This window comes from Perognathus longimembris, chromosome 8 (assembly GCF_023159225.1).
Source record: "Perognathus longimembris pacificus isolate PPM17 chromosome 8, ASM2315922v1, whole genome shotgun sequence".
Classification (NCBI taxonomy): domain Eukaryota; kingdom Metazoa; phylum Chordata; class Mammalia; order Rodentia; family Heteromyidae; genus Perognathus; species Perognathus longimembris.
In genome coordinates, this window is record NC_063168.1 from 23,558,281 (window position 1) to 23,570,534 (window position 12,254).

Sequence of the window (12,254 nt, forward strand, 5' to 3'; positions counted from 1 at the left end):
TTTCCTTATACTTAAGTATTCCTCATGAGAAATCCCTGTCATAATGGATCTTAGTAAAAAAAAAATCAAATTAAACACTGGGGAAAGTAAAAATAAAATCAGATTAGTAACTCTTTATTCTGAATGGAAATGCTTTTATGGATCCTCCTTCTAGCCCACAGCTTGGGGGCAGGGGTCCCAGGAAAGTGGAGAACTATGTGAAACATGAGAGTAAAGAAGGAAGGAAAATGATGGAAAAGAGTGAAACCAAAAGTAAGAAGCAAGGGAGAAATATTATGAAGTGAAGAAAAATAGGTTAAGGAATAATGAGTTCAACAAACAGATCTCTTCTGATTTTCCTCCTCTAAGTCGATTATTTGTTTTTCCAAAAGATTGAATTATTTCATTAGAATGGCTTATGATTTCACAAGTACACCTGATGATAGCATCTGTATCCTTCCTCCTTTCTCCCTCTTCACTTCTTCTATCCTCTGCAGCAGAAAGGCCAACACATATGACCTTGATTTCTATCATCTGAGGGGCAGAGCTCATCCTGAGATCCCTTTTGGCTTCTTTTCCTCATCATCCCCTGCCTTCCACAATACATAGTCCTCATGAGCTCATTGCCATTGGCCCTCTAGGACCATTCCTTTTCAAAACTGGTTTCTATGACAACCCCTCCCCTGCATGCATCCTCCTTTACCAGGCTTGCTGCTCTAAATCATAGCAGAAACAAATAACAAAAACGACACTTAAATGTCTAGAGAATTGGGGAAAGGTAATATTAAGAACTCTTAAATTCCTAATGCAAATTTTCTTGACTTAAATCCAATTGGGAGAAGAGGTGACTGAACACATGCCATTTGCTCTTTATATTCACATTTCAGTGAGTCATGCATGTGCTTGAGTAGAATCTGCCTGTTGAACTAAAAGATGCTCATCAGCTCATATATATACATATAGACATAAGCAAATGTGTGTGTGTTAGCATATTTTTGCTTAGGGGTTTCTGTTTCCAAATTGTCTCAGAAGAGAAGTAGTGTGGGCCTACCATTTCCTGTTAAATGTAGCATTATCAAAAAACGTAAGCCCCAGCCAAAACAGATTGGATAGCTAAATACGTTCTTACTACAGCAAACTCACCTGTCCATTTCCCAAAAGCAACAAGCCTCTATTGTCTGTACACCCTCATTAAATAGTCATATTAAATAAACACAAAATATACACATTTACAGTTATTAAATAAGTCATAGGATTCCTCTTCTATCTACAGCCACATTCAGAGACAGCCATGCCTTCGTATTTGAACTTGTAGGTGACAACGCCTTTGTCTAAATAGAGGATGGAGATGGGCTCGAGCTTTGTGGGCACACAGCAAGCTTTGGAAGCTTTCTGGGAATTCTTGAGGTGAACTAAGGCCTGGATAATCGCATGCTTTGTGGGTGTGAGATGCTCTGCTAGAGGATAATTGCAAACACCACGGCATTCGTAGGCTTCATATCCAGGAGGAGCAATGATCCAGGAGTCCCAGCCAATCTCCTTGAAGTCGATGTAGAGTGGGGTCTTCTTGCAGTAGTTTCCTTTGGCATTCCTTCGGATTCGGGCAGTGGAGTCATAGATGATGTTTGACCTCGTCTGCAGCAAAGCTTCTTCCCCTGGTTCTCTGGAAAAGCCATCCATATCCAAGTTGTTCATCTCCAGCAGTTGCTCATGGGTGATCATTTCATTCATTTCTTCCTTTCTCTCCTTATCACTACTCTGGTCATCAGAAAACACAACAAGTAAAGGGTCATGCTTATTCTGAGCACTGGTGTCTATTTCTAGCTGTCCCCTTCCAGCATCTTCCAGTTGCTCGGGAGTGCTCTCAATGTGGACCTCCAGCTGATGAGTGGAAGAGCCCGACTTTTGCCAGTGTCTGACAGCATCGGTGATGTCAAATGTCTCCCACTCACTGTTGAGCTCATAGACCTCGCCCGACACTAAGACCAGCATGCTTCTTTCTTCTGTGTTGTCCCCTTCACTCTGTAACACTTCAAAAATTGTAATTTTTCGTTCCACTCCAACATACATCAGGCGATCTCTCTGTACCAGTGTGTACAACCTGAGTTCCGCCATGATGACCTCTTCATGGTGAGGGATTGACACATTGAAGAGGAGAGGGTATTTTCGGAGCCCATTAATACTGACTGGTTGAGAAAACAGATCTGAAATAAAAGAAAGATGTACAAAAAAAATCAGACTTGTAATGTGTCCCAGCCTGTATTCTATTAGTGTTTTTCCTTTAACTGAACACAGTAAGTTCAAAAGTAAAAGATAAGTATCAAAATGGTCTCTCTAAAAAGAGGAGAAACCCAGCATTGGGTATCCTGGTTATTTTAAACTTACTATTTCTTAAAATAGCTAAAGGCTTATCCTTGAGGTAACAGTTATGTGGAAATTAATGATTTTGCATGTTTCACAGATACTTCCAAGTACCACCTAAAATCATCTCGCACACTTGTAATAAGAAATCTTTACTATGGACTAAATTTAAATTTGTCAGCCTGGTTCTCAGGTTCAACTACAATCAGATCTAATTTAAACTCTTGATGCAGCCACGGCTCCCATTTAGACTTCACAATGCAGAGAACATTCCAATCCCTCAGTTAGTGCTTGTTGACCAGCAGAATGAATTTGTAAACCCGCCTTTGATGATTCATATCTTCATCTTTTGCAAAAACATGACTCAGACTACCTGCTGTGTCTGAATCCTACCCTGAAGCCTTCAACAGAGACAGGACTTCAAAACTACTCACTAGTTGGCACTTCTGCCTTCCAGGTCAGTTGATTTCTAGGTCATGTATGTCCTTGAAACATCACTAGCATTTCAGGTTAAAAGAAAAATACAGAAGTAGTTTGGGAATTGTCCACCCACTATAAGAATAGAGGACACAACTTCCTTTGGATAAGGAACAGGAGAAGACCCAAACTGGGAGAGTAGCTGGGTGCTAGTGGCCCATGCCTGTTAAGTCTAGCTATTCAGGAGCCTGAGATCCAAGGATTGAAATTCAGTCAGTTCATGCAGGGAAAGCCATGACACTCCAATCTCCCATTAACCACCAGAAAGCCAGAAATGGAGTTGTGGCTCAAGTGATAGAACACTATCCTTGAGCAAAACAGCTCAGGAATGGTGCCCAGGTCCTGAGTTCAAGCCCCAAGACCCTCCCACCCACCACCATCCACACACATAAAGGAGAATAGGCTGAGTGCTCCCCCCAGGAGTAAAGTACTCACTGCAGTGGGAGAAAGATTACAAAGACAAGGAAATATTTGGTAGAAATGAATGCATCCCCTATTTTGAGCCTGATGGTGGTTTCAGTAAATGCTTATATATGTTAAAATTTATCAAATCATATACTCTCAATACATACTGACTTCTCTGTATCAATTAGACCCCAATAAGGCTGTTAAAATAAACTGTTCAAGGACATTCCAGGTTGCATAATAAGTTCCAGGACACTCTGGGCTACATATCCAGATCCCATCCACAAAACATACAAACAAATGAGCTCACTGCAAAAGTCTCTGCAAAGGCAGACAACATGCAGTCTATACAAATTCCACACATTAGGTTGTGGTTCTTACAATGACCTCCCTCATATTGCATGTATTGATACTCTGTTCATTTTGCATCAGAAGAAATCCTCAATGCAAAATAATAATAATAAACCAACAACTGACTTCCCAGATGATAATGCAAGGGTGAAGGGGAACTAAGAATCAAAGGCCTGCTTTTCCCACTTTGAATGTGGCACTTGTTTCCTCAGATAGAGTAAAAAGTTTGAAGTCTTTTTGGTCTTTATCTCCCAGGGGAGCTGCACTGAGCAGACTCAAAGTGTCAGAAGAAAGATAACAGCAGCTGCCAGGGGGAGCCTGGTGAGGGGACACATGTCCTTGAGCTGTGCGTTTCCTCCCACCAACTTGGAGAGGTGCAAGGACTGAGTGCTCCCTGATCCTGACCCATTGATCTCCAATCATAGCAAGCTTGGTCAGTTTAACACCCTGACCTTCATAGGAGAAAAGAGAATGAATAGGTCAAACCTGAGCTAAGCGTGGAAGGTTCAGCAGCATGAGGGAGGCTTCCCTCAGTTGGAGGTTATTTTCAACTCAGTCTTAACTCCAAAAGAAATCTGTAATCTCAGCTTGCCTTTTCCATTAGAAATGAACTACTAAATGGAAAATTTGGGGTGAGACATTTATTAAATTTGAAAGAAAATAATGTCTTGAGGCTTTGAAAATATCTCCTGCCTAGAATATTAAGCAACATAGTAATCATTAAAGTTTCTTTAGTACTTCCTAGTGAAATTCCTTCTTACCCATATCCTCTTAGGATTCATTCCATGTGTTATGTAGATATTGTTGCTCCCATGTTACAGGTGGGGAAATGGAAGCTCAAATAATTTATTTTAACTATACAAATTTCCCAAATCAACAAGTTCTCAGAATCTCCAGTCCTGACTTATTTCTTCACCAAATGGCCTTCTGCTTTCAAAGAGAGCTGGCCAATATTGGTCCAAACCTTTTTCCTATCTGCTTAAGGCATAAATGGTAGATAAATAGTTTATTTGAACCCATACCTTCTACCATAGATACTAGAAAAAAATTTCCTACTTCCACATTAAACAAAATATTAACTTGCTAGCTTGCTAGGCCTAGTAACTGAATGGAAAGCTAATGCAATGCTATTCATAACCACATAGAAATAATCATCTGGGTCATTGATTGTGTTGTATATGCTTCCTGAAAACTACACACAATATTCTGACTGCCTGATGTATCAAAGATAAGACAACCTTTGGAGGAATTTCTAAAATGTAAGTTTCCATTCTATCTGAACATTTCTTAAACAAAGTCACAAATTGGAAACTCAGTGTCTCACCAAAAACACAGATCTCTAATTTCTCTCTCTCTTTTAAATTGTATTTGCCATTTTCATTCTAAGTAGAAGCTGGTGGATTTTGCAGGCAATTAAAAATCCCAAATGGAAACCAAGGCCTAACTGGAAAATGGCAAACCTATCACAGCAGACCAATATTTTTCTTTTATTTCCAGATTAAACACTTAGTAAAGACTCAATTAATGATGTTGTATTATGAAATGTTCTTAGGCACTTTTGGAGATTTTGAAGCATCCATACAAATCATTTTAGAACAAGATGTTCATTGTTTCTGTGTCTGTGTCCACACACCCTCATGGGGATGTATTCATCATATGGGTCTTCAGGTGTAAATTTGCTTATTGTTTCATGAGAAAATTCCAAGCCAGAGGCTATCAGAGAAAATGCAAGCTTACCTTCATTCTTGAAGCTTCTGATAATATTGGCAGAGGGAATGGAGCTCCTGTCGGTGGCGAATTTGTTGTAGAGTTCCAACATGTATTCTGGTGGATCAACCTTGGCTGAATCTTGCATGGGAATGTCAGACAGGTTCAATGTCTTGAGAAACTCATCCTTCATGCTCTGAAGAAGTGTGTTAAAGTCAACACCATCTTGCTCTGAGAAGACATCTTCAAAGAGGGGCATATCTTCTTCTAGGGGTGACTGCTCAAGGCCCATAATGGGACTACCAGAAACGGAGTGAGTCACCAGGCATAAGACAGCGCTCAGCTGAAGGACTAGAGAACCCATGGCTCTGCTCAAGCCTCCAGGCCAACCCAGGAAGGTTTAGCTCTCCTGGCCTCTAAGTGGCAGTTTTATCTTGCAGGGCGTAAATGTCTCGTGTCACTGGAGACAAGTTTGGAAACTCTTCCTCTCTTTTTCCCTCCCCCCCGCCATCTTCTTCTCCGCCCCCTCCCCCCAAGGCAGGTTGCAGTAATTGGATAACAAAAATCCCTTATAGGGGCCTAGCCTTTCTTATCTCCCTAGTATAAACTTGTTCACCAGATTTTGTTTTTATCTCACAATCCCTTTTTCTCTTAATGAGCATTTTGTAAACATTTCCACATTCTGACACTGGTTGAGAGATAGGGCAATTTTCTCCTTGTGAAGCCTCTGCTACTCTTCCTTACAATTAATTTCCTTTTGGCAGAAATGCCAAAATTCTGCTTTTATGGGGTTCAGTGTCACACATGGACACAGTAGATATACAGAAATCAATATAACATGCATTAGTGGTGATATATGTCAATTCAAGTCATGGACTTACATCCTCAAAAAAACACTCCTGAATAGCCAATATTGTTCAGGTAAATAGATACAATTGAATTTATACAAAATTTTTGATGCACATGCTTTTAGAACCAAAAAAGTATAAGATTCATGGCCAATAACCTCTGTCCTCCATATTTTGTCAGGCTAACATGGCATTTCGAAAATAAAATAGGTGCTTAATTATAATGGCTACTCAAGTTTATTAGATGCTTTCTACAAACATTTATTATGTTGAGTATTTGACATATGTAATCTAATGTCCTTCTAATAACTCTATTATTATTCCCATCAGATACTTAGACCATGAGGTTTCTTGCAAGTGATACAGCAACAGGTTGAACCTAGGTGAACTGACTCTTAAGAAAATAGTGTGATCCTGCTTTTAAACCATTATTCCTTGCACAAGTGCACAGGTAATAGTGTCAAAAGGCTAGTGTATCCCACAGCAGCCCTGTGAAGGCACAGAAAGGAAGCAGGTAGAACTTTGCAGCTGGCTGTGAACTTCTGCTTTGCCTGTGCACTCATTTCTAGGACCCAAATCTCTGTCAAATTCATCTTCACAACTAAATCAGATTGCTCATCGAAAGACTCTATCAACCGTGTTACTAGGCTTGCGAGAAAGGCCAAATACCTTAGCCTGGGGAAAAAAATCTGCTATAACTGGTTGTCTACTTTAAGGAAGACAAGGTAGGCTCATCACATTGTCTACCCTAGTTGGTGGCAGTAACAACTCTAGTGCCATTATGGGGACCTGAGGCCAAGTGTGTAGGATGACTTTGCTGCTGGAACAGTGACACTGACGCCTCTTCTTGATTGGTCCACTGCGTGTTCATCACCCAGGCAGCTTGACATTGTGTCTTCAGGACTACATCTGAATATTTGGTATGCTGGAATAGTGTCTGATTTCAAAGGGAAATTTTCTTACAGTTACACTAAACAGTTATAGTACCTCCAATTTTCACCAGGTTTCCCAAGGTTTTTAGTCACCTTCTGTTTCTTTTTCCTATTATGTAAAATTTTACAGCAATTCTTTCAGTTGCCACAGAAATAGATTTCATTTAACCACTTGTTCCTTGTGCATTTGATTGAAGTAACTGGCCGTGTTCAATGTCCTATTCTGATGAAAACTTTTAGTTCTATTATAAAAAGACAATGGTAGACCAGAAATAGATGATACCCTGAACAGGCCCATCTGTGAGTAGATAGGCCAAAACGTGATTTACCAGAGGGACATTTTAACTTGAGATTTCTGACAGCTTGCCAGCAAGGCCCCTGTATCAGGTCCTGATCAGAACAAGCGCCCGTTTATCTTCATATGCAGAGATGTCAACGCACACTCCCAAACTCTGAATGGCAGGCATGTGCCTGAGCTGCCATGGGACAAGAGAGCAAGTGCTGGTACTTATGGCCCCCCAGGGCACCAGTTTCGAAGGTCAGGAAGAGGCGTGCATCTTGTGTTGCAGAGTTCTAGTTCTTCACATTCTTGAGCGGAATGAAAAATGTAACGGCAATGTCCCTGACATCCCTGTACTTGTCAGAGAAACTACAGACAAATGGTTGTGTCACTTCATCAAAATGTTTAATTTTTTTTTAGCTGAGTAGAAGATACAATGAGAGGGCTGGGAATGTGGCTTAATGGTAGCATGCACAAAGCCCTGGGTTCAATTCCTCAGCACCACATACACAGAAAAAGCTGGAAATGGATGCTGTGGCTCAAATGGTAGAGTGCTAGCCTTGAACAAAAAAGAAGCCAGGGACAGTGCTCAGGTCCTGAGTCCAAGCCCTAGGATTAGCAAAAAAAAAAAAAAAAAAAAAAAAAAAAGAAGAATGGAAAAGTGATTATAATGACATCTTTTTACCTAAAATGTCTTGAAGTTTTGGTCAAGGTTTTTAACTCCACACGTGTGCTGGGTTGGAGGAAGCAGGAAGCTGAGCTTTGTGTCTGCAGGAAGGAGCCATAAGCAGCCTTCCACTTCTGGGCCTGGGGTACCACACAGTTTTGCAGGAGATTCTCTTTTTCCCATGCTTTTCTCTAGAAAGTTTTTCCTAAATACTCCCATGTGACACTAAAATGTCCAAGTATCTCGTCATTCTTTTCCTTATCTTGATTTTTTTTTCTGTATACAATCTATCTTACTATTTGCTGCTGAGCTCATTATTTTGGATTTCACCCATTTGAAAGATGTCCCTACATATTCAAAATAACTGAAATGAAGATAACTGTGTTACTGAACCAAGTATGCTAAAGGCAGGTGAAAGCATCTTAAGGAAATGCACACAGGTGAGGACAAAACACCAATTAGATCATTGCTTTTCAGTCCTACTGCAAAATGCTCTTGAGCTTTTGTTTCATAAAGTTTAGAGCCAGTTTTCAAAAATGAGTTTCCTAAGTGAAGGATTTAACATTGATCTTCCTTAGACAAGGTTGAAAATGTTGGGCAACATCTTTTGGAGCTCTGCTATTTTCTATAGAACATGGTCAGACCACAAACTAATGTGATCTGTACATTTCCTTGATTGACAAGAGGCCAGTGACATTACAAAGCCACGGAACATAACTCTAGGTTCTTGAAACTGTTTCCATTTTGCATCTCACTTCAGGACATTACATTATTCTTACTACTTACTTAGAAATTTTCAAGACTTTGGGGGTATAGCCCAAAGCACCTGTGATAATAAAAACATTTTCTGGCCAGGTGCTGGTGGCACATGCCTGTAATCCGAGGTACTTATGAGGCTGAAATGTGAGGATCATGGTTCAAAGCCAGGACAGGCAGAAAAGTGAGACTCTTATCTCCAATTTACCACCAGAAAGCTGGAAATGGTGCTGTGGCTCAAAGTGGTAGGGCACTAGCCTTGAGCAAAAAAGCTCAGAGACAGCACCTTGGGTTCAAATTCCATAAAGATATTCTCTATGAAGTGCAGCCAAGTAGAAGCTCCTATTGTGATGGGAATGCTAATACAGAAGTCATAGGAGCTGCATACGAACACCTTCCAAATGAAAGGTACAATTCAAGAACTATTTTTTTTTTTGCCAGTCCTGGGTCTTGAACTCAGGGCCTGAGTACTGTCCCTGGCTTCTTTTTACTCAAGGCTAGCACTCTGCCACTTGAGCCACAGCACCACTTCTGGCCGTTTTTTATATATGTGATGCTGGAGAATTGAACCCAAGGCTTCATGTATACGAGGCAAGTGCTCTTGCCACTAGGCCATATTCCCAGCAAAAGTATTTTAATAATTTTAATTTTAGATTATTATTGCAGATACAGTGTAATACATTTTAGCAAGTAGTCCTACAAATTTCAATAATAGTTCTAAAAAGCTGCTTTTGTGTAGGTAGTGGATAGAAAGACATTTGGAAAGACATTATGGGTATTTTCACATGTGAACACTAGGTATATATCATGAAAAGTGGGGCATGATTTGTGTAGTCCAAGACAGCGTAACTATTACCACTGAATAGAATGACTGATGATGTCTACCTTAGTTCAGGATGAAGAGCAGCTTTGAAAACCATCAGTTCTCTCCAAAAGGAAAAGAAATTACTTCATACTGTCATAAGCTCAGTTACTAAGTGTTTAAGCTAGAAAGCCACTGTTAGATGGGTGAAAAAGACTTCTTAAATGGATTGAACAATGGTTTCAAACTTTCCTTCTACTTCTAAGAGACCAATTCTCAGTGCAGAATATAACTGAGTATGATTGAGTTCATTAAAGAACTAAATCAGTTTAATTCATTTTAACTTATATCTTCAAGTAACTATAACTACGATATGAGACAGTGCAAGTAAGGATTATATTTAATAAGAATAAATATAGGAATAGAATTGTTGTTACTAGTCAAAGAGACTAGCAACAGTGTTTTCCTAATGGATTTCCTGATTCTGTTATTTCTAGTAAGGATATTTGTTATTGTACATCATTGTCAGTACTTCTGCTGGTTGGCTTTGGGAACTGTGGTTGACCTGAGAGATTCTCTCTTTTGTTTCACTCCCACATTTATTCCTGTGATTTGCAACAGTATATGCAGTCTCTGGGCAAAGAGATGGTTTGGATTGGCTTCCACACACTGTATGAAGTTATTGGACTCCAGTAAATCCAGTACTCAGGAGAAAAAAAGGAGAGACAGAGAGAGAGAGAGAGAGAGATTTTGAAGGATAGTAAAGCAGACCTACCTAAGTTCATAAATAGGAAGACATCAGTATCATAAAGGTGTCAATAATGTCCACGTTCATGCAGAAATTCAACAAAACTTCATTATAATCCTAAACAAAACTTTCAGAAGAATTCGAATATGTAAGGGCAAAAGATGAAAAAATTAGATAGGGTATATCTAATAGGGCACAATGGCTCATTCCTGTATCTCCAACCACTTTGGAAGTATAGCTAGGAGGATTATTGTCCAAAGTTGGACCCAGGCATAAGACCCTATCTGAAAAATAACTAAAGGAAAAAGGGCTGGAGGTGTGACTCAAGTGGAGGAATGTAATGGTCACCTACCTTAGCAAGAGAGAGGCCCTGTATTCAAATCCACAAAGAAAATCCTTTGGAATAGTGAATTCTCTGTTTCCTTTTAAATAAAGTTTGTGATACTCCCTCTCCTGCCAGAAACACACATCACCTGGCATGGGGCAAGTTTTAAATGTTACAGAAGATTATATTCTATGCACTTTAAGAAGCATACTTTTTGTTCCCAAAACTAAGAGACTCTCCTTTGAATGTGCTTCTGAAGTCAGACATGCTAAAAATGAGAATGCCCACTGACCTAGGATATCCTGGGAGTGGAATAGACTGTCCATCAACATGCTCTCAGAGTCACCAGAGGTGTTTGACAGCTGTGCTAAGCAATGACACAGAGTGCAAAAGACAAAGACGTAAGTCCAGCCAGGGCATCGTGCCACCACAGGGAGATAAGTCAAGCCCTTTAACACCAGAGGCTGCTAAGGGTTTATTCCTCACTCTCAGCCAGATAAGCTGCCATCCACGCCTCACAACACACTCATCTAGAAAGCAGCCCAGAGGAACAACTAAGAGACGTGAACAAATGCAGTTATTTTGCTGGGGAAAATGTGCAGATCTCGAGTTGTTTTGACTTCATTTCCACGATCAGCATACTCCCAGAATGCTGAGTTTTCCAAGCATGCCTACCCAAAGCCCTATGTTCATTCCTATTATTACCAATCCCTTTGTACTCACTACCTGAGTACCTCGTTGCATACATGAGCATTTATTTCTTCATTTTCCAGACGTATCTGAAATGCAAAGGGTTGCATGAGTTGTCCCAAGCACATGCTTGAGGAAACTTGGAGTGACACTTTTGCCACCTCTCACTCTTAATTTTCAAAATAATTTGTGCTAAGCTTAGTCTATCAAGCTATACTTGGAAAAAATAGACAGGATATGTTATAAACCTGTGCCTATATTGTGGTTATACCCATGGATTGGGCAAACAGGGCTTCTTCACAAGAGCTATTGCTGCCAGTTTTCCTGAAGGCCGAATGAAGTCTCTAGTGTTTTAGATTTTCTAAGTCAGAATAAAGAGCACAAGTTCCCCCTTTCCTCCTCCTCCTCCTCCTCCCCTCCTCTTCTTCCTCCTCCTTCTTTTGTTTTGGTAAGAAAAAATGGTCCCTCTTTTTCAGAATTCAGTACACATACATTTTGAAAGAACAACACACATTACGTACATTCTTTCTTTGCGCAATCATTAATACAACCTTGTCTGAAGGGCTACAATACCAAGGGAAACTACACTCATGGTAATGAAGTTGGAAAAGTGATCATTAAAAAATAATAGACAGAAAAAGAAATGTGGTTTTAAGATTTAGCTCAGCTAAACGATTCTGTGAACTCTGGGGCCACAGTCTAAGGGTGTATCACCATAAAGAATGTTGCAAATGAACCTTGCTTCCCAGTTGACTACCCATGAGGGTAACCTTGTAACTCAGAATCATCAATGACTTTTAAAGCCAAAAGGACTAACAGATGTCAGCCTGGCTGGCCAATGACACAGCAGGAAGAGAGAAGAAAGGAGACAGAAATAAATGGGACCTTCCTTATCAAGCAGCAGCCACGTTTCTGACTGCTTTCAC

The 12,254-nt window shown here is 40.1% G+C and overlaps 1 protein-coding gene across 1 annotated transcript; it reads right to left on the reverse strand.

Annotated features, from left to right (window-relative positions):
* Nucleotides 1–1,242: 1,242 nt before the first annotated feature.
* Nucleotides 1,243–5,644, reverse strand: Bmp10 (bone morphogenetic protein 10). Its single transcript, XM_048353559.1, has 2 exons — nt 5,311–5,644; nt 1,243–2,183 (listed from the first exon to the last, which is right to left on the reverse strand). The coding sequence occupies exons 1-2, from the start codon at nt 5,642–5,644 to the stop codon at nt 1,243–1,245; spliced, it is 1,275 nt and encodes a 424-aa protein (XP_048209516.1).
* Between the last annotated feature and the right edge of the window lie 6,610 nt (nt 5,645–12,254).

What these genes read in the sequence shown, in the direction of transcription:
- Bmp10 (XM_048353559.1), bottom strand. Translation starts at nt 5,644, where the DNA reads ATGGGTTCTCTAGTCCTTCAGCTGAGCGCTGTCTTATGCCTGGTGACT. An exon ending in CAGAAGCTTCAAGAATGAAG is followed by an intron (nt 2,184 to 5,310) that starts GTAAGCTTGCAT and finishes CTTTTATTTCAG; the next exon opens with ATCTGTTTTCTCAACCAGTC.